General features: G+C 35.4%; 3 protein-coding genes across 5 annotated transcripts; 2 read left to right on the top strand and 1 right to left on the bottom strand.

Moving 5' to 3' along the window:
• Positions 1–251: 251 nt before the first annotated feature.
• LOC130718072 (uncharacterized) lies at positions 252–941 on the bottom strand. The gene has a single exon (XM_057568528.1). It carries the CDS (start codon positions 865–867, stop codon positions 526–528), a length of 342 nt encoding a protein of 113 aa, XP_057424511.1. The 5' UTR covers positions 868–941; the 3' UTR covers positions 252–525.
• A 4,273-nt stretch (positions 942–5,214) lies between these two features.
• LOC130717732 (calcium-dependent protein kinase 26-like) lies at positions 5,215–9,009 on the top strand. 2 transcript variants are annotated; one of them, XM_057568078.1, is made up of 5 exons: positions 5,215–5,377; positions 5,819–6,714; positions 6,816–7,112; positions 7,955–8,362; positions 8,454–9,009. In XM_057568078.1, the coding sequence occupies exons 2-5, from the start codon at positions 6,132–6,134 to the stop codon at positions 8,684–8,686; spliced, it is 1,521 nt and encodes a 506-aa protein (XP_057424061.1). In that variant the 5' UTR covers positions 5,215–5,377; positions 5,819–6,131; the 3' UTR covers positions 8,687–9,009. The 2 variants fall into 2 exon arrangements, with proteins under 2 accessions (XP_057424061.1, XP_057424060.1); XM_057568077.1 differs by having other exon boundaries at positions 6,813–7,112.
• A 951-nt stretch (positions 9,010–9,960) lies between these two features.
• Positions 9,961–19,803, top strand: LOC130720194 (valine--tRNA ligase, mitochondrial 1). Of its 2 annotated transcripts, none has more exons than XM_057570813.1 (21): positions 9,961–10,107; positions 10,343–10,489; positions 10,719–10,769; positions 10,900–11,078; positions 11,159–11,231; positions 11,758–11,823; positions 11,902–11,985; positions 12,775–12,852; positions 12,952–13,035; positions 13,229–13,308; positions 14,119–14,176; positions 14,254–14,556; positions 14,643–14,813; positions 15,699–15,898; positions 16,577–16,979; positions 17,331–17,582; positions 17,668–18,171; positions 18,464–18,555; positions 18,842–18,941; positions 19,076–19,215; positions 19,344–19,803. In XM_057570813.1, the coding sequence occupies exons 1-21, from the start codon at positions 9,961–9,963 to the stop codon at positions 19,495–19,497; spliced, it is 3,366 nt and encodes a 1,121-aa protein (XP_057426796.1). In that variant the 3' UTR covers positions 19,498–19,803. The 2 variants fall into 2 exon arrangements, with proteins under 2 accessions (XP_057426796.1, XP_057426797.1); XM_057570814.1 differs by having other exon boundaries at positions 9,976–10,107; positions 10,372–10,489.
• The last annotated feature ends 1,036 nt before the right edge of the window (positions 19,804–20,839 follow it).

Below are 20,839 nucleotides of genomic sequence, written 5' to 3'. Positions count from 1 at the left end.
ACTTTTACTCTGCAAATTCTTATCCCTTGTTTTAATTTTCACCCCAATAGTCCAATGAAGAGCCATAGTATTAACTTAAAAAAATATTGCTGCTTTTTCAGAGATGAGATCACCTCTTAATTACAATCTTTAACCTCAACTTCTAGTTGATCCTCAAAAGATGATAGAAATGTTTTTCTCTTTAAAATTATCTTGTTTCAATATTATAATTAACATTATTTCAAGCTTTAACTCACAACAATAATCAAACATAAAAAAAACCTTTGACCAACTAGATGATGATATCAGTAGTTGAGACAATTGCCCTGCCCTGCCAAACATAAAAAAAAAACAAGAAATTCCACCTAGAACAATCCATGGCAGAAAGAACCGAAGATGAAGAAACTCCATCGCTATAACAATTTTTGTTTAATTTTCTTGTATCTAATATCTATATCTCTCTTTCATGAGAAAACCTTTATACAATCAAGAAAACAATTCAACAAAAGCATGCAAGCACTAGACTAATTGATTAAGCTCTCTCTTCTACCTCTTCAACAACTTCCGATTATTGACCATGGGGGTGATAATTCTGATGACAAGGCCAGGGAAGACATCATCTGGGTCATGAATATGTGGGTTCCGCTCCACGATAAAGGGGTCGCCGCACTTGTCACTGATGGTGTTCAGGGTCTCTCCTTCTCCCACCACGTATATCTCATCGCACGCCCTGTCACGGAGGTTGTTCCCTCTCACTTCATCACCATCAGAAGTATTACTTGTGCTTTCCTTTATGGAACCCAATAGTATAATTCCCAACAACACCATGGCACAGAACCATGATGCTGAATCTGTTCTGCTCTTTCTTGTTGCAGTAGAGAAACCCATGTTTATGTTAAAACAAATTGAATATGAGTCTGACTGTCTGAGGAAACAACACCTTCACTATATATATATATATATATATATAAGTATGAAAAACTATGTTTGTTACATTGGTTAGGATTGAGTACTATGTGTCATGTGTAAATAGTGTTCTGCCGTTGGCGTTGGGGGAGAGGGGAGTTGTATTCAACGACATCACCTTTTGTCGTTTATCGTTTTTTGATTGAAGCTCTTTTATTATATCTTTTTTTTTTGTAAAATTGCTTTTTGTCCCTATACAATAGTGAATATTATTTTAGCCCCTCTAAAACTTTTCATTGAAATTTTTTAAAATTTATGGAAATACATATGTTCGAGCCACAATTACAAATCAATTTTGAAAATTAAAATTAATAAGTCTCCTACAAAATTTCAAGAATAACAAATACAATTTTGAAAATTAAAATTTATGGGTATTTGTCATTGGACTCAAATTGTCAAACACGTGTTTTTCCAAAAGATGATGATACATTTTAAAGATTTTTTTCAAGGGATCAAAAATATTAATTCCCTATTTTGCATGGACTAAAAATATATTTAACTTTCGATGAATTAAATTTTGGGTTGGTTTAGGAGTTTAGTTTCAGTCGGCATAGTGAGTCAGAGCATGCCTCTAAGACTATAAGTTGTTTACAGAGTTACTTACTGATCACCCAACAACAACACAAAACCATCACATTGGCGATGAAACTTAAACGTACAATCTTCTAAGAGGAAGCACGTGGTATGTCTTTAGTAACAATATCGACGTTATTGTTATATGTTAATTATGATATAAAATGGCTTATACTTTCTTAATACGCAATGAGTTTGGTGTTGATTGGGGGTTTAGTTGATTATTGTGGAGTGGATAAGGAGGGCTAGAATTATGGGATTGTGGAAATTTGGAGTTGAGTGAAGAAATAGAAGTGCGGGAAATAGGATTGCTGAGTGTGTGTGAGCAATCGTGTGCACTGAGTTCGGATGTTTGACACGTGGTCTTGTATTAGTTCCACCTGATATAACACGTTCGTTCATCCAACCGCCCCATGATTGTGGTGGCTGCTAAAGTGGCTCAACTTGAGAATGATGGAAATATTAGATTAGGGATTAATTAATTAAGAATAATACATCTTCTACTTGCAAAATGAATGTACATATAATCAATCAATCAATATTGGTGCCTGATTGTTTAATTAGCAAAATAATTCGAGAGGGTTGATTAAAGAATAACAATAATTCGAGAAACATAGTTGGTCAACAAAGGTGTCCATTTCTGGTTCTATATATAAAAGCGTTATTGTTGATAAGTCCTATTAATACTGTTGGTTAACACAAATTGTAACGTCAAGAAGAATATATATAAGCAAATTGTAAGTCCCTTTGAATGTGTCATAGGGGAATATATGTCACAGCCTCCCTTCAAATGCTTAATTTCTCAATACAATATATCCACTGTTTCATTCATTTTATTTGAGCTGGAATTGCTTAATTAATTACAAAATTATCGATCAAAACAAAGTGATATTCCAACAATTTTATCAGCATAAAGTGAGGTTGGAAATTAAAGAGAACAAAAGAAATGGAGCAAGCGAGAGATATGTATGTATATCACATAATGCTATTTTTTAGGGCCATATATACGATCAAACGTAACATGTAAATGATTGATTAATTAATATAGCACAAAATTAAATTTGCGTGCAGGAATGGGATTTTGAGAAAAGAAGAAGGAAAACCAAAATCAGAGAAGACATACATAATTACCTAATTTGCATTGATTTTTGTTATATACTCCGGTTCTCTTTCCCCACTCTTTAATTAAAACACATAATTACAATTTCTGAGCTTTATTATTTTATGATAAATGTATGGTTGTAAGCTAGAAAACTAGATAAACTAACCAACCCACAAAATGGGTGAGAGCTAGTGAAGGTAACATGAGAAACACAATGTCAATTCACGGGACCAAAATTAGTGGGAGAAGACTTGGACTTGCGCTGGGGTACGAGGCGTGTGGGGCAATCTTGACCAATTCATATGAGTTTATTGTATTATCAAAGGAAAAAAAGTTAAAAGCAAAAGGCATTTGGCACCGAATTTTTAAGTGCAAACTGTAGCCATGTTAATATACACTATATATGTATATAGGTCTCGGAAAGAATGTAGGTGGTGTAGTACTAAATACTTATTAAAAGGCAAAAGAAAATACTGATTCTTCATTCTTCCTTGTCTGGGACTTATGGGCATGCATTTTCAATGTTTATTAACTTCAGCAGCAAGTATTATGTTGATCCATCATTCATTGGATCAATGAAAAGAAACATATATAGCAGAAAGTTGAGTACAAAGCAAGTGTGTTGTTAATTAGGTTGGACGTGACACAGGGACGTGAGATAGCCACGAGATTTAAGAGGGCAAAGGTTTGGTAGAAATAAGTTAGAAATATTGTGAAATCCTCCATTTTGAGTTTATACCAAAGAAATTATCGTCATTTATTAAAATTACTAAACGCTAACTATCGTGACAAAATATGAGTACACAATGGTATGATCATATTATGTTATTTTATCTCTTATCATATTCACAAAACGAATGTGATTGTTTCCAAGAAGCATATGTTTTTTTTTTTGTCAAAGTAAGTAAAAAAGACATAACCCAAGCCAAACACCACTTACAAATTAAGGGATATCAAACCCTAGAAAGAGCACTCACAACGTTGCACAACAAGTACATGTTACAGAAGAAATTAGCATGCTCTAATATTCTTAAAACAGTGTGTAGACATAATCTCAAATAGAAACAAGATCTAACAAACCCACAACCAATGGCAAACTCTCAAATCTCACCCAATTTTTTATCTGCTACTTCTTAAAGTGAAATTTTAAGTTTACAATTTTCGTGTGGCTTCTTCTAATTCCAAGCCTATATCAGGAACCACAGAAAAATCACCTTCAACATGAACATCATCAACAAATGGCGCAAATGAAGCACGATCACAACATGAGCAGAGAAGAGCAGCTAGAGGGCGAGCACGCTGGATAGAGATGAAGAGCACAATAGCGCAAGACTAAAGGAGAATGATGGTTGTTGGCGGCTGCAGACAAAGGTTCTAAGTGGTGGTTGAGACAACGAATGAAGGTATAGATGCTGAGGTTCCACATAAGCATATTCTAGCAGCAGGTAGGGGGCAACTATTTACTTGTTTAGTTCAAAGGTAACCCCCACAGCCAGAAGTCATAAGACTTATCTTCCGAGGCTCTGAGATCACGTTAAGTGAGTAAGCCTATACCAACAAATATTTATTCATACACACTACTCAATGATTAAACCATTGACTAAATGCTTAAGAAACTCCACTATCTACCAGTTGTGCTACACATTGTTGGTTTGGGCAAATTGTAGAGACCAGATTTTGGGCCTGCGCTAACAAACTTTGGGCCTCTCTAGCATCCGGTGATAGCAAACTCTAGAGACTAGCATTTGGGCTTGCGTTCACAAACCTTGGGCCTCTCTAGCATGCGAGTTCTTACCGAATGCACCCAAGGAATCTTTCCCAGCCACTCATAATTGACAAATGTATGTATTTGACCCAGAAAAAAATAGTGACAATTGTATATATCAGCATCCAGTTGTGTTATAACGCGTGTTTTGAACCTTTACAGCTAACTTTAACGAGATACATTCTCTAACTTTTCATAAATGGAAAGTGCTTTTGATTCCTATCCACTTCCATGCAAGTTCATTTTCGACCAAAAACAATGCAGTTCATTGTCTTTACTCTTTTGGCAACATGAGCAATTGGGAACCAACTTGATTGGCTTCTTTAATAAACCTTACAAAGGTCCAATTTTAGGAGTTTATCTAATGCTATGTTTTAAGTTATCCACACAATTATTAGTTATGAGATTAATCTTTTCGAAACTCGAGAAATCAAATTAAGTAAATATGCATCTTTCAATAATTTCTTTTTCTTAACACATATCATTTAGAGATTGAACCCTAAGCTAAATGTTTAAGAAACTTAGCATTTTGATTACGATAAAAAATCATTACTTACTTTAAGTTGAATACAACATGAGAAGATAATTAATCCATACTCATTGAATTAACTATTCACTTAAATGAGATATTTATTTTTTTTAATTAAAAATTAACTATATTAAACAGTTGTAAATAATAATTAGAAGATTATTTTCCGATGTATAAAAAAATAATTAGAAGATTAATATGTAACTTTTTTAAAAAGAAACTTGACTAATTGAACTACGGTAGATGCATGTCCATGAATAAATTGATAAAGTATTCTAGTGGTTTAGAAATAAATGCATTATTATTGTTCTTGAGAGACAGGGTTTCATTCATTCTGCGTTTGATTTTGAAAAGACAGAACACAACATGACAAACTAAGCAACGTTTCGGGTTTTGTTTGGTTCTCCGGGAGCTCAGCCACCACTCCTCCTCCAACGGTCTTCTCTGTTCTTCCTCTCCCCAGGTACCTCTCTCACCCCTTATTTCCAGCTCTATTTCTTTCGCCACCGGTGAAATTTGTTATGGGATCTGGGGTTGTTTAATATCAGCTGAATTTTGATGGGTTTGTGCTGTTTTCAGTTGTTTTCTTTGATTTATAGCTTCTAAATTATTTTTCCGGTGTTTGCTTTCGAGTTTTTGAAGGATCGTCCATGTCCCTATCAATAATTCTGGTCGAAAATCTTGGAAGTTTTTGTATAATTTCTTATAGGGATATGATACAATCAGTTTTCAGTCATTTTGTGAAATTTGAAGTAGTTGGGGAAGCTCAAATCTCTTATGATTAGCTTCTGATCTGACTCAGAAGTTACCACTCTGGGTTTTTATTTGCTACATGTTTTTGAAGTTTACCTGAATCAGCTATTATGCAGTGTGTAAAATGATATTCATTGTCATTGTTTTGCAGATCAGCTGATTTTGAAGGGGAGGGGGAGTGTTCTTAGGGCTCAACTTCTTCTCTCCAATACTTCATGTTCATGGCATTCTGTTCCTTAGTCAATCTGCATCAAGCAAATTGAGCTTCTACAAGGGTTTTGACCTAAGCAGGGCTTTTGGTGGGTGACTGATTAAACTAGAAGATCAAGTTTCACACTTAAGTTATCTAATTGTGTCAAAGCGGTAGTCCCTATCTCTCTAAAAGATCTTTAAGCAAGAGAGTTCTCAGGGTAGTTTGCCTGTTATTGATATTTTTGGGTTTGTTGAGGGATAAGAAAATTGTTATGGCTGTTGCTGGCAACAGCAGTGGCGAACCTTCAACTTCATACACTTGTTACAAAGAAGCAAGGTTGACTGAAACCATATTAGACACGAAACAAACTTCTAATTTAAAAGATCGGTATGTTCTTGGGGAGCAGCTGGGTTGGGGGCAGTTTGGTGTCATAAGAGTATGTTCTGACAAACTGACCGGAGAGGTCTTCGCGTGCAAATCAATTGCTAAAGATAGGTTGGTTACTTCGGATGATATGCAGAGTGTTAAACTTGAGATTGAGATAATGGCCAAGTTATCCGGGCACCCAAATGTTGTAGATCTCAAGGCTGTTTATGAAGAGGAACATCATGTTCATTTGGTGATGGAGCTTTGTGCTGGAGGAGAGCTATTTCACCTGTTAGAGAAGCAAGGAAGGTTTTCTGAATATGAAGGCAAGATTCTCTTTAGGCATCTCATGCAGATGGTTTCGTATTGTCATGAAAATGGGGTTGTTCATAGAGATTTGAAGCCTGAGAACATTCTCTTAGTTACTAGATCCTCCTCATCTCCAATTAAACTGGCAGACTTTGGGCTTGCAACCTACATCAAGCCTGGTACTTCCTTTCTTTGATTCCTTTAATCTTCTTTGCAATTTCCATTTCTCCACTGAAAAATGACTGGTTTTGATCTTCAAATATTGGGTTTGTTTAAGCAGGACAGAGTTTGCATGGATTAGTTGGGAGTCCATTTTATATAGCTCCAGAGGTACTGAGAGGTGCATATAACCAGGCTGCTGATATTTGGAGTGCAGGGGTTATTCTTTACATTCTACTGAGTGGGATGCCTCCATTTTGGGGAAAGACAAAGTCACGAATTTTTGAAGCTGTCAAGGCTGCTGATTTGAGGTTCCCGTCTGAACCTTGGGATCACATTAGTGAATCTGCTAAGGATTTGATTAGGGGAATGCTCTGCACAGAACCTTCTCTAAGGCTAACTGCTCAGGAGGTCTTGAGTAAGTTCACTCACTTCACTGTGTTTTTCTTTTGCTGTTAATGTGTATCTACTGAAGTCTGAAGCCATTTGATTCATATTTGCAACTGTTTCATGGAAAAAAGGAGTTGTTGAGACACTATAATGACAGATCATTTGAGATACCGATTATTACTTAATAACTGAACATCAAAAGTAATATTACTACACCATTGGATACAAATAATGGTGTATTTTTTAAAAGACTCCTAGCAATATCTCTAGAGAACTCCTAGCAATATTTTTCATTTGTCAAATTTCCTTGTTTGACAGCCCTTTTATGCTCTATAACCTAATATTTGAGTGGTATATAAATAACACCTGTTGAATTAGCTATTACCCAGCTCTATAAGCTAATGGGTAAAGAGTGAAAAATACATGATGTGTTTGTGGAAAATGCACAGAATCACCTACCTTGTGCTTAAATTCAATTTTATATTAGAATAATGGGGGGCAACAAGGATTGAAATCCAAACGGCTCTAGTCATAGAGATTCTGATACCATGTCATAAACTAACTATCCAGAAGTTTAAGTTGTTGGTTGAAGAAATTTGAATGGTTTTATATTATATTTCTATTCAAGTTTATGTCATATGTTTAGCTGAACTTGGTGGCTTTATTGTTCTGGTTTTGAGCTCGTTCTTAGATGATCTTCAAAGCTATCATTTATGTTGGTTTAATTGTTACTGTAGCAATTGCTTAAATTAATCAGATGAAGATTCCTAATTCAATGATTGGTTAATCCCTATGCATAACGAAGCACTGAAAAGAAATCAGGACCCAAAATTCTATTGTCTAATCTTTATTTGAACTTTCCCTTTGTAGACCATTGCTGGATGGAAAGCAATCAAACAAATACTGAACAACTAAGTGACTATAAAATTGAAAGTTGTGAAGAGTGGGATGTTGGTGGCAACTCATTCTCTGCCTCGTTTATGTCCAGGAAACAGGACATCAGCTTTGGTGCTGGCTCACCTACATGTGATGCCCATTCACCTACATTCACATGCAAATCTTCATTTTCTTCCATTTTCGTGGAACCAGTGACGCCTTTCTCTGTTTCTGGTGGGTTTTCATTTCTGAGCTCAGGGGGTTCCATTGATTTGGAATTTTCTTCTCCTTTACCCTCAATGCCTAGCTTTGCATTTCTCAGCCCCAGGTCTGTTGTTGAGCAAGAGAATTGTATATTAGATGTCTCAACAAACACGTTAGAAGGAAATACAATTGCTGGAGGTTTGTATAGAATATTTCATGTAAACTGATATTTATTATTAGTATTTTTGTTTAGCTCTTTAATGTGATATATTATTGCTTCTACTACCAGATTCTCGCCTTTGCGTTGTACACAATGTCAAAGAAATGGGACTTGAGCCTGTAGAGGCTAAAAGGGTATGTGGAGCAAATGGTAATAGAGCATTGGGATTCCACAGCAAGAGAAACCGGACTATTGGACTTGGTGAGAGTGAGCAACTTGATCTTGGGGTGACTGAATCAGTTATCCGTTGGTTATCATGCACACAGCTTCCTACATCACCAAGATCATCTCTTGTCTTTTGAAAATAGATTCCGGGACAGATGAAAGCTTGATCTGGTGCCTGAATTCGACGTACTGGTGAAAATTTTGCCTGCCTAACATATTGTACATGTTTCCTGAATTTTCATTATGGCTGATGGGAGTGGTTTAGATTTTGTGGTCGTTTGAAGATGGTGTGCAGTGCTCACTGTTGTTGTGTTTCTTTCATTTGCCGTCTCATGTTAGTTGTATTTTTATACTACTTCAGTTATCTTGATGTAATTGAAATGCTTTGAAATGATTTGTAAATTAATGTGTTGAATTATACGTTGGTTCAATTGAGAGGAGTTGAAGGATGTTTTGTAAATGTACCAGAATTGACCTGACTATTTTATGCAGTAAACTATCACCATGCATAGGAGATGGATATGATGAACCATTCTCAAAAGAACTATGTGCATGCTGGTGTCACCTTGAATAATGAGTTATCTTCTTTTGACAAAAAAAAGTTATCTTCTTTTTGAATAACGGATGTCGTCACCTGTTATGAAATAATTGCATGTCTCTCCCAACAAAATGTCTTAAGTGATGTGTTTAGCTTGCGGCCGGACTTGTAGCAAACATCGCAAGCATTGCATAGTGTTTTGGCCCCATTAGTGAGTATTTAAAATGTCCGATAGTAAAATACCATGTTTGATAGTAAATACACTAAAATTTGAAAATAAATGATTTTTTAAACATATTCTTATACTTATTAAGGTAGCATGAAACGACGTTCTGTGCAACCGTATGAGTTACCAATTCCAAGATTTCTTTTGTCCCCAATTGTGAGATTACAACCACTACCTTAAGAAATCAAGGAAGGAAATCAGTGAGAGACTCATCTTTCTGCTGCATCAAGACTAAATTTTTTTAAAGTATATATAAGACTAAATTTTAAAACAAATAAAGTAGATAAGAATTAAAGATAAAGTCTAAAAACTAGATTAGATGATTAACTTCTATTATTTTGAATTTCAAAAAAATAAAAATAATTTTAAAAACTGATTAAACGAGACATTTTAGAGAATGAAAAAACTATAATTGAAAAATTAAAATTAAAAAAAACACGTGAATGAAAGATAAATTATAAAATTGAAAAAAGATTTAGGTAATTAATAAGTGATGATGTGGTTTAATTAGAGAGTGAAATTGTTGTTAGAGTGCTTCTCTAATTTTCTTTTACTTTTTTTTTTGGTACAACTTTTACCTTATTATTGAGTGAAAAATATGCAATTTATTTTTCTTATAAATATTGGCGAAGTGTTTATTAACGAGAATGAACCTCCGTATGCGTCTTATACTGCGCCTCTCAAGCTCTCACTCTCGCTCTCACTCTCAGCTCCGCCGAATCACCACCGCATCACCGTCGATCTTCACACCTCTCAGTCTCAGCCACCGTCGACTCGCAACTGCAACCTCCACAGTGAGTGTTCACTCCTCTCTACAATTCACAGTTCTCTCCCCCCCATTTTTTAACGCACAGAACCATCAACAAAACCCGACCCAAAATATTATTATCCGAATCGGGTCACAAAAATCACAACCCGATCCAAACCTAGAAACAACAACAACGTAGTAACTTTGTTTTGTTACTTTACAACCGTTACTAGGGTTTTGTTGTGCTTTCTGATACTGTCACTACTTCTTCATTCTGCTAGAGCCGTTTCTGGCTTTGCCTTCTGCGCAGATTTCATACCTCGAACAATCTTCACTGTTCACCAATGGAGTCATCCTCTGACAACAAGAAAGAGCAAGTGCCACCCGCAATTGAAGACCCTGAAAAGAAAAAGAAGAAGGAAGAAAAGGTATTTCCCATCATCATCATCTTCATCTTCCTCTTACATTGTTGTCAGTTCTGCAAAGTTTTTATCCAGATTCTTGTATGAATTGAGATTTGCATTAATGGGCATCTGAAAAAATATGATTTCTTAATCTCTAACTTAATTTCATTTTTAAGCCATTTGAGTGAAATGCTACTATGAAAAGGTTGCTGATTCTTTTTTCTCATGTGGCAATTCTATGGCTATGTGTCAGGCTAGGGAGAAGGAATTGAAGAAACAGAAATTTCTTCAAAAGCAAGCTCAGGTGTGTGACTAGTGTTATTGATTTCCTGCCAGCCATTTGCAGTGTTTGATTTTATTAATATCATTATTTTTTACCTTGTGAGTGATTTTGGAATCTATGCTTCTCATTTTCTTGCTTTTGGTGTTGGCAGCAACAAGTGCAACAGCCATCCAATGCTTCTAAAAAGAGTGAAAAGAAAACTGTGAAGCGTGGTGGCGCACAGGATGAGAATCCTGAAGATTACGTTGATCCTGAGACTCCAGTGGGTGATAAGAAGCGTATGTCTCAGCAACTGGCGAAACAGTATAGCCCAGCTGCAGTGGAGAAATCGTGGGTGTTAATTCCATTTTTTCTGCTTGTTACTCTTCAGTTTTGTGAAATGCTTACCTTTTATGTTTGCCATAATTTAGGTGGTACGAGTGGTGGGAGAAATCAAATTTTTTTGTGGCAGATGCTAACAGCTCCAAACCACCTTTTGTTATTGTGAGTGTCTTTTTGAACTTATATATGTTGGTTTCTATTTCTAATGCCATATGAAGTTGACTTTGCTTCAATTTTTCTACATTAGAGTAAAAACCAATTGTGTATACTCATTATACTTAGATGGTTTTATGTGATTGGAGATTTACTTGTGCGAACAAATTCACATGTGGTTTATGGACTGTTAACCTTTTGCTGCATAGGTAGTGGTTCTTATCAATTTCTTAGATCCTTCAAATAAAAAATGAAAAACTGAAAATCTAATGCTCCATTTTTAAGTTTCTCAGAATTCCAATATATTACATTCGTTTTTTATGACACTGGATGACATTCCACAAATAGATTCTCAAATTTTATGCAATTAGTCAGTAGCAGTCGTATTTGGATTTGAAATGAAATATAGTGCCTTGCTCTTGTTTTAATTTTGAAAGAGTATAGATTTTTTTTTTCAAATGATACATGAAAGTCTCCTTTTTGTTATTCCCTTTTTTATTTTATAGTTTGAGAATCTGATTGTGCTGTATTTTAGGTTTTGCCTCCACCGAATGTGACTGGTGCTCTCCATATAGGTCATGCCCTAACAGCTGCAATAGAGGTATCTTATATAAACCATTTTCACTATTTAGTTTCGGTGTTCAAAATGGTAAATCTGAATGTGATTTGTTGCTTGCAGGACATGATGATTCGGTGGCGAAGAATGTCTGGATACAATGCTTTGTGGGTGCCTGGTATGGATCATGCTGGGATTGCCACACAGGTTCTATTTTCAAATTGTGAAGATTTCATGTGGTTCTTAGCTTTCATGTAATTTATTATTTTTTATGGATGTTATTGTGTATTGGAAAAGTTTCTACTTATGTGGCTAAAGCTTGCATAATGGACTCATTCTGATAAACATGACTTAATCATTTTTTTAAGGATAATTTTTTCATTTATACGATGTTTTAAGAAATACTTATTCTAGAAACCGCTTGTTCACTTGCCTATGCACATTGAGCTTGCTTGATTCCCTTCTTATTTTTTGTTGTATCTAAAATATTTTCAGAAACAATTTTTAAAACCTCTTGTTCAAAAGAAGAAAAGAAAAAAAACTGGTGCAACTTACAACGAGATGTTTTACAACGTTGAGACCTGTGAGATGTTTTGGAATTTTAGTTTAAAAACTAAAAAGAAATGTTTTTATGAACTAATTTTTGAAAACAGATCATATCAAACATGTTTTTTACGTCTTATATTTCTAGCAATAGTAGTTTTTGCTTACTATGTGATAGGATTGTCATAAAATCGTAGCTTCTAAGACACAATTACATTTTCTAGTTCTTTTGCCTCATAGTTAAGGGCAGCTACAAGTCTACAACAGCATATAGATAGAAGCTTTTTCTACATGTCAATTTTAGTTATGTTGTACATGTACTAGGTGTTGCTCTTTAATGAAATTAATCTTAATGCTCTTTAATGAAATTAATCTTAAGTTTCTGTCTTCAGCTTGTCTTTTATGTGGAGTGGAGATGATGTTAAGATAGTAATTGTGATTTTTATGCCACAGGTGGTTGTGGAGAAAAAGATAATGCGTGAAAGAAAATTAACCAGACATGATCTGGGCCGTGAGAAATTTGTCTCTGAGGTATGTTTTGGAAATAATTTTTTTAAGTCAAAGTTCTTAACAATTTGATGACTTCTATTTGTCTGTTCTAACCCATTTGGCTAATATTGGCAAAAATAGGTTTGGGAATGGAAAAACAAATATGGGGGCACAATATTACAACAGCTACGCAGATTAGGAGCCTCTCTGGATTGGTCTCGTGAGGTAAATATCTAACCTAACCAGGCTAACCTAGTTAGTGTTATGACCAGTGTTAGATATCTCTATTATTTATGTAGACCAGGGTGAGGGAAGGAAAATCTATTTAAGAAAAAATGAGCTTAAAAAAATCACTACTGTTGCATGTCCTACGTAGAAACCCTTTGACACTTATCTGTGCCTCATATTCTCTTTCCAGTGCTTCACTATGGATGAAAAAAGATCTAAGGCTGTGACAGAGGCTTTTGTGAGGCTTTACAATCAAAAGCTTATCTACAGGTATGGTGAATATCGGCAATATGTATGTCTTTAATGTAATTCTTTTATTCATAATTTCTGAATTAATGTTCTTCATTGATGCAATGAAGCTGATTCAGTTTTTTAATTCTGTACTAAAATATGAATTTATAAATGTTCTTGATTAGATTATGGAAAATTTTAGTTTAAAGTGCTATTTGAAACAATATAGGATGCTTGATAAGTATTAGCTATAGGTGATACTATTTACATACAGCAAATTCAACTATATGTCTTAGATCTAGTTTCTGTATGATGTTGCTCAATTACACACATGCAAGTTAAAGGCTATAGGTGTGATTCTTTTAGATAAACTTCGGGTTACATGTGGGAATCTAAAGCCAAAAAGCCAAAACAAGAGTCACATGGGGTAAGGCCTATATTTTGGAAATATGAGATTGAGTTCACTGAATCATAAGTGTACACTCAAATATATGCAGTGTACTTCGGAACATATTGACCAGCAGTGGTTCTGTTGAATCATAAATTTAACTATGATATTGCAGTCTATGATAAAAGTATGTGTTGTTCTTATATCCCTTGATGAATTTTTGGAAACTGAATAGTAAGATAAACTTATGTGAAAAATGCTAGATGGTACATCATACCATCTATATTTATGTGGATTAAAATTAAAAGAATGTCATACTGACTTGATTCTGTTTACAACCCTTTGAGTGCTCCCCAAGTTCTCAACTTCTTAGATAATGATATATACTTTCTGTTATGCCCATTATATGTCTTTTAAGTTACTATTTTACAGAAATATTACTTTTGTTGTCATCATTGCAGGGACCTCCGTTTAGTGAATTGGGATTGTGCGCTACGAACCGCAATATCTGATATTGAGGTACACAATGAATCTGCTTTGCTGCTTCATGTGATATATTGTATTGCACATGTAATGTAAGTGCTTGCTGCATGCAGGTGGATTATATTGATATAAAAGAAAGGACCCTACTAAAGGTTCCAGGATATGACAAACCGGTGGAATTTGGAGTTCTAACAAAATTTGCTTACCCTTTGGATGGTAACCTAGGTGAAATTGTTGTTGCCACAACTAGAATAGAAACTATGCTTGGTGACACTGCAATTGCCGTACATCCTGAAGATGGCAGATACAAGCACTTTCATGGAAAGTTTGTTGTTCATCCATTTAACGGCAGAAAACTTCCTATAATTTGTGATGCTGTTCTTGTTGATCCAGAATTTGGGACGGGTGCTGTTAAGGTATTGTCTATATTTATGGCTGAAAGTTCCGTTGAAATTATTTTCAAGTGATTGTACATGTTATGTTACTTTTTTATTCCTTGCAGATTACACCCGCCCATGATGCAAATGATTTTGAGGTGGGAAAACGTCACAACCTTGAATTCATTAATGTTTTCACTGATGATGGCAAGATAAATTCTAATGGAGGCTCTGAGTTTTTGGGTATGCCACGTTTTAAACTTCGAGAAGCAGTAAAAGAAGCCTTAGAAAAGAAGGTATTGTTGAAGAATATTCTGTGTTATGAAATCTTTGGTGCGTAGCAACAAATATGTTATTGTTAGGTGACAACTTTGTATCAAAAGTACGCATGCATCTGTGTGGAATCTGTTGGACGTATAATATATTAATTATCTCAGTTTCCAATTCACTTTGTTCATTGCATAGCTTAATACACTAGGAAAAGTTTTAGCTTAATTCATTCTCTTGTAAATTGTATCATTTGTGTGTGTGTTTCATTCAGCTAAGTGTGGATTAAGCACTCTAGTATACACAGTAAATCAATATTGTATTCTTCGAATATACCCTCAAGTTGGTAGTAGTGCTTATTTTAGATCCGATATTGGGCCACCCACCGCCGTCCAAAAATGAACATGGCCTTGCTGATTTTCAGTGAGTAAAAAAATCAGTCCAGATGTCCAATCCTGGGCATGAGGGGATGTCTTTAGATCCCACGTAAACTAGAGAGTAAAGATATAGCTATAGTAGAGCTTATAGGGCACTTCTCATCTCATGACTCGTGAGCTATCTTTTATGATAGAGTTAACCCTAACCAAAATTATATAGAGTCTAATTGATGATTGCTAGGTAAGGGTGCCTACATTAGATCCACAAAGTGGATCCGGCCCCTCACTGAACCTCGCGCATAGCAGGAGCTTTATAGCACCAGTCCCCCCCCCCCCACCCCCCCTTTTAATGCTGCATGTGAAATCTGTTGGCACCTTATTTATCTATTATTTTCTACCTTGTGTGATTATGCTAGGGGTTGTAGCCATGATACTTGTATTTATCTCAATCTAGGTGAGAAATTGTCCGTGTGTGATGAAACACTCAACTTCAGGTATCTCCAATTTCATTTTCATTTGTTTTCTTCTTTCATATAGGGGCTTTATAGAGGTTCTGAAAACAATGAGATGCGCCTCGGTGTCTGTTCAAGAAGCAATGATGTTATTGAGCCCATGATAAAGCCACAGTGGTATGTCAATTGCAATGATATGGCTAAACAAGCTCTTCATGCTGCCGTGGATGAAGAAAATAAAAAGCTAGAGATTATTCCAAAACAATATTTAGCTGATTGGAAGAGGTGCTTATATATTCTTTGTTTTCCTTTAGCTATATCTTACAATAAACAATTTCGAAACTTATTTTCCAGAGCAGTCCTCTGAAATATGGTCTACCATTTAAACCACATTTCTCGAGTTCCATTAATAGTATCATTATGTTTGTAATTGTTAGTGAGAGTTTTGAGATTGACTTTGGCTATGCTTTGTAGAGCCTAAGAGTTAAGATTGAATCCGAGGCCGATGAAACATTGAGAAATATGATCAACTCAATTATTATCTTACCATAAAATGTTTTCAAGTATCTTAGATATCTTATGAGAGGTTTCCATGTTTAATTATATTTCATATTTGCTTCCTTATTTCGTTAGTATTTGGAGTCTATTATTAGTAGAAATAAGGGCTAGTGTATTGTTTTTTGTAACATATCAATATTACATTTTATTATTCAAAGTTTGCTTTCTCTTTCCTTCTTTACCTAAATCTCATAATTTCAATATTTACAGTCAACTGAGTGTTGGGCAAATTGCTGAAAGATGCTGTTAGTTAAAATGGATTCAGAATGGATTAATTTTAAATTAAACACAAAGTTGTGGTTGGGAAATTGGCATGCTCTTCATCTAGTTTTCTTCTCATGTGCCTTCTTGCTTTTATTATTATACAAAATTAACATGTCTTAATTAATGGGCAATGTTTTGCAGATGGCTAGAAAATATACGTGATTGGTGCATTTCACGTCAGCTATGGTGGGGTCACCAAATACCTGCATGGTATGTGACTTTAGAGGATGACATACTGCAAGAATTTGGCGCTTACAATGATCATTGGGTAGTGGCAAGAAACGAAGAGGAGGCCCGAGAGGAGGCTAGCCAAAGGTATAATGGAAAGAAGTTTCAAATAGGCCAGGACCCTGATGTTCTTGATACATGGTTTTCTTCTGGTTTGTTTCCGTTATCTGTGCTGGGATGGCCTGATGACACAGAAGACCTGAAGGCATTCTATCCAACATCTGTTTTGGAAACTGGCCATGATATCCTATTTTTCTGGGTTGCTCGGATGGTGATGTTAGGAATGAAGTTGGGTGGTGACTTGCCTTTTAGAAAGGTGAGATTACTATATTGTGCTGATCATTTGGGGAGAGCTTTATACTTGTACATGCATAACGATTTTTTTTTTTGTGATACTTAGAGTTGTTCTCAACTTCTCATATAGTAAATTTGAACTGAGTTATGCTCATGCGTGCCTTAGATTTTTCTTTTTCTTTAGTATAACATGAACTTCATTAAGATAGGGAAGAAGACTGACTATGAAGAGATGAGGATTAGAGAGCCTCTCTTAAACTTCACAGGGAGAACAAAGAAAGCATCAATGAAATCTGGTCTAATCATTCCGTCATGCATGCTTAAGATATTTTAATCAATGGGCTTCTCACGGTGTACTTACAATCTTATGCAGATTTATTTGCACCCAATGATTCGCGATGCACATGGGCGCAAGATGTCCAAGTCCTTGGGGAATGTTATTGATCCCATTGAAGTGATAAATGGGATATCACTGCAAGGTCTGCACAAAAGGTTAGAAGAAGGTAATCTTGACCCCAGAGAACTAGCTATTGCCATAGAGGGTCAGAAGAAGGACTTTCCAACTGGTATTGAGGAATGTGGTGCTGATGCTCTCCGTTTTGCACTAGTCTCATATACAGCTCAGGTGTCAATCTCATACCAATGTTTATGCGACTTTCTTTAACTCTCACCAATTTAGTTAACTTTTCTGATGTTTTCGTTCATTTCAGTCCGACAAAATTAACCTAGATATTCAAAGGGTGGTTGGGTATCGCCAATGGTGTAATAAACTGTGGAATGCTGTTCGATTTGCTATGAGCAAGCTTGGAGATGATTATATTCCTCCTGCAAATTTGAATCCAGATATTCTCCCATTCAGCTGCCAGTGGATACTCTCTGTGTTGAATAAAACCATATCCAAAACAGTGAATTCTCTAGAATCATCTGAGTTCTCACAAGCTACCACTGCTGTATATTCATGGTGGCAGTATCAATTGTGTGATGTATTTATTGAAGCCATCAAGCCTTACTTCACTGCTGGTAATGATCTCAAGTATGCTTCTGAGAGACGCTTTGCACAAGATACTTTGTGGTTTTGTCTGGACAATGGGCTGCGGTTGCTTCATCCCTTTATGCCTTTTGTCACGGAAGAATTGTGGCAGCGCCTTCCTTCGTCCAAGGAATGTAAGAGAGCAGAATCTATCATGATATGCGACTATCCATCAACTGTAGAGGTTAGTTTCGGATTTTGCTCTTCAGAATAAAAAGTATTTCTGTTAATCCCCCCCCCCCCCCCCAACAGCTCCTTTAAAGTAAGGGTGTATCCACCCTTGGACTTTGAGTTATGATTATGAAGTTCTTCAAATAAATCTGTGGTGGAAACAGCCTTACTTTCTCACTTTACTAACAAATTCACTTTAAAGAAGCAAATCCAAATGATTTGTTATGTTAAACATGCTTTGACTATGATGAATATAACATTTTTTTGTTTGGTTTGTTTTTTAATTAAATTATTTTATTTATCAGAGTTGGAATAATGAAAAGGTGGAGAATGAGATGGACCTTGTTGAGTCTACTGTTAAGTCTCTCAGGTCACTGGCAAAAGAAAGACGTGACAGGTAAGCTACATTTGCTGTTCCACTACCCTCAGGTTTCTTCTCTGTTTTGTTTTTATTTTGGAGGAGAGGGGGGATGAGTTAAAAAGAAAGATTTGCTTGAATGAGGATAAGAATGTTCTATGATACCCAAACAACAAGACCAAGGAAATAGAACATCGAACATTTGGGAAGCTGTGACCTCTGTATAGTACTTTTGTATTTTTTTATGACAAATATAATTTTCCCTGCTAATTAGATGCTATCTAGTCTTATATGTTTTACTGATTCCAAAATTGACACTTTCTAGGCGGGCGGCTTTTGTTCTCTGCCGAACACCGGTGGTTACAGAGATTATGAACAGCCATCAACTGGAGATTGTAACACTAGCTAATCTATCCTCTTTGACTGTAAGTTGGAGAAGTTGCTGTTTGTGTTCTCATCTAATGCATTTATGTAGTTTGTTCAGCAATTTTGTCATTAATCATGCATCTCATGTTCACATCACTTGATTGTAAATTTGTAATGATGTTATGATTCGCAGGTCACTGAAAATGAAGCTGTTCCATCTGGATATGTTGATGCTGTTGTAAATGAAAGCCTTTCTGTTTATCTAGAGCTTCAAGGAGCTAGTTCTGCAGAACTAGAGGAAGCAAAGAAGAAGAAGATAGATGAGCTGAACAAGTATGTTTATCTATCCTGATTTTTAGAGTACATTTTAACATAGCTAGTACTAGTAGTAAAGAATGATGAAGTTGCAAAAACCTTTTTTTAGTTGAATTGCTTAAAAGATTGGTGTTTATATTATGCAGGCAAATAGAAAGATTAGAGAAGATCATGAATGCTCCAGGTTATAGAGAGAAGGTTTCACCAGAGATTGGAGCCAAGAACCAGGAGAAGCTAGATTCCCTAAAAGAGCGTTTATTGCTTGAGGAAGCGGCTGGTCTCAGTCTCACTTCAAAGTAATGTAACTTGTATGAAGAACGCAAGGAAAAAGGTCCATCAGGAGTTGAAGCTTTGCTTACAGTTCACACCGAGTATTTTTATTGGCTGTGGTGCACTATCTTCTAGTAAGTTAATGGAAATTTTGGTATTTGTACAATTGTTTGTTCAGACTACGATTCTTGTAATCATTTTTTTTTATTGGAGGTTGACAATGCACTCCGGTATTACCTGTTAAGGAACTTGTTTGCAATTTTGGAATTAGATTATTATGGTATAATTATACAATGTAGTGAATGTACACCCTGAGTATAACAGTCGTTTATGGAACCTGATGGCTCTGGTTTTCTTTTCCAACATTGACCATTATATCAGAAAAGGATGCTGTAAGGATGATATACTGTCATCATCCTTTTCTGATTGACCATATATGCAAAACTCAAAAGTTGTGGAAGCAATTATGTGTGATCTTTCTTTCTTTTATATACTCCAAACATTGACAGCCAAACTTTGAAACAGAATTTGAAGCATGAAATGCTACAATAACACGGAATAATTGGTTTGTAATATCCTCTATGCACCTTCTTGAGGATGTTTCACTACCTTGTTCTTTCTTTATGAAAGCACTTTAGTCCTTCCATTTGGCGATTGTTGGGTCAAGTTCAACCTAAAAGTTATACATGCAATATTAATGCTACTTGGTTCATCAAGCGATGACATCATCAAGAATCTGTGGAACTAGAGGAGCCGTGGGTGTATGTCGTAAAAAGTGAAATGACTCATGGGTGTGTAATCTAACGTTATTTTTTATGACAATCATGTGGTTTTACAATCTATAACGGATGATAGTAGTATATTTGAGTTATGAAATATACTAATTTTTTTTACAAAAAATGGTAGCTAGAGAATCTCCCTGAATAGGAGTTTTGAACTCACCCTAGAGTGAGACTCAAACCTAAGTCCTGACGGCCACATATGTGCCAACAGATATTGGCCCCTCATTTATTTGATTATTTTCTATCCTCATTTGATGAGGCAAGATCATATAATCTTAAAAATACAAGTGAATAAGTAAATAAATTGAATATGTTTGATGCTTGGCTGATAATATCAATTGATCCTAAATACAAAATGAATACTAGGGTTGAAGGGTACCTTGGAAATGTGGCTTGCAACCTAGTTTTTTTTTTTAAAGGTAAGATTCAACAGAGCACAAGACCAACCAAACCAAACAACACTTACAACCTTTAATGGGGTGATCTACAATGCATCACCATAAAACAATTTCACTCAAAAATTAAAACATTACAACTACTTAAAAAACAAAAAAACCACCATAAACAACACCAAAGCTTTCACTCTAGTC

This window comes from Lotus japonicus, chromosome 5 (genome assembly GCF_012489685.1).
Source record: "Lotus japonicus ecotype B-129 chromosome 5, LjGifu_v1.2".
Lineage (NCBI taxonomy): Eukaryota > Viridiplantae > Streptophyta > Magnoliopsida > Fabales > Fabaceae > Lotus > Lotus japonicus.
Note: the sequence above shows the minus strand (reverse complement) of the source record. Positions and strands in the feature narration are given on the sequence as shown.

Excerpts from the sequence above, each read along its gene's own strand:
- LOC130718072 (XM_057568528.1), bottom strand. The coding sequence starts at position 867 with ATGGGTTTCTCTACTGCAACAAGAAAGAGCAGAACAGATTCAGCATCA.
- LOC130717732 (XM_057568077.1), top strand. The coding sequence starts at position 6,132 with ATGGCTGTTGCTGGCAACAGCAGTGGCGAACCTTCAACTTCATACACT. Across the intron at positions 6,715-6,812 it reads TGCAACCTACATCAAGCCTG|CAGGACAGAGTTTGCATGGA; the intron begins GTACTTCCTTTC and ends GGTTTGTTTAAG. Across the intron at positions 7,113-7,954 it reads AACTGCTCAGGAGGTCTTGA|ACCATTGCTGGATGGAAAGC; the intron begins GTAAGTTCACTC and ends TTCCCTTTGTAG.
- LOC130720194 (XM_057570813.1), top strand. The coding sequence starts at position 9,961 with ATGAACCTCCGTATGCGTCTTATACTGCGCCTCTCAAGCTCTCACTCT. Across the intron at positions 11,232-11,757 it reads CCAAACCACCTTTTGTTATT|GTTTTGCCTCCACCGAATGT; the intron begins GTGAGTGTCTTT and ends GCTGTATTTTAG. Across the intron at positions 12,853-12,951 it reads GTGAGAAATTTGTCTCTGAG|GTTTGGGAATGGAAAAACAA; the intron begins GTATGTTTTGGA and ends TGGCAAAAATAG.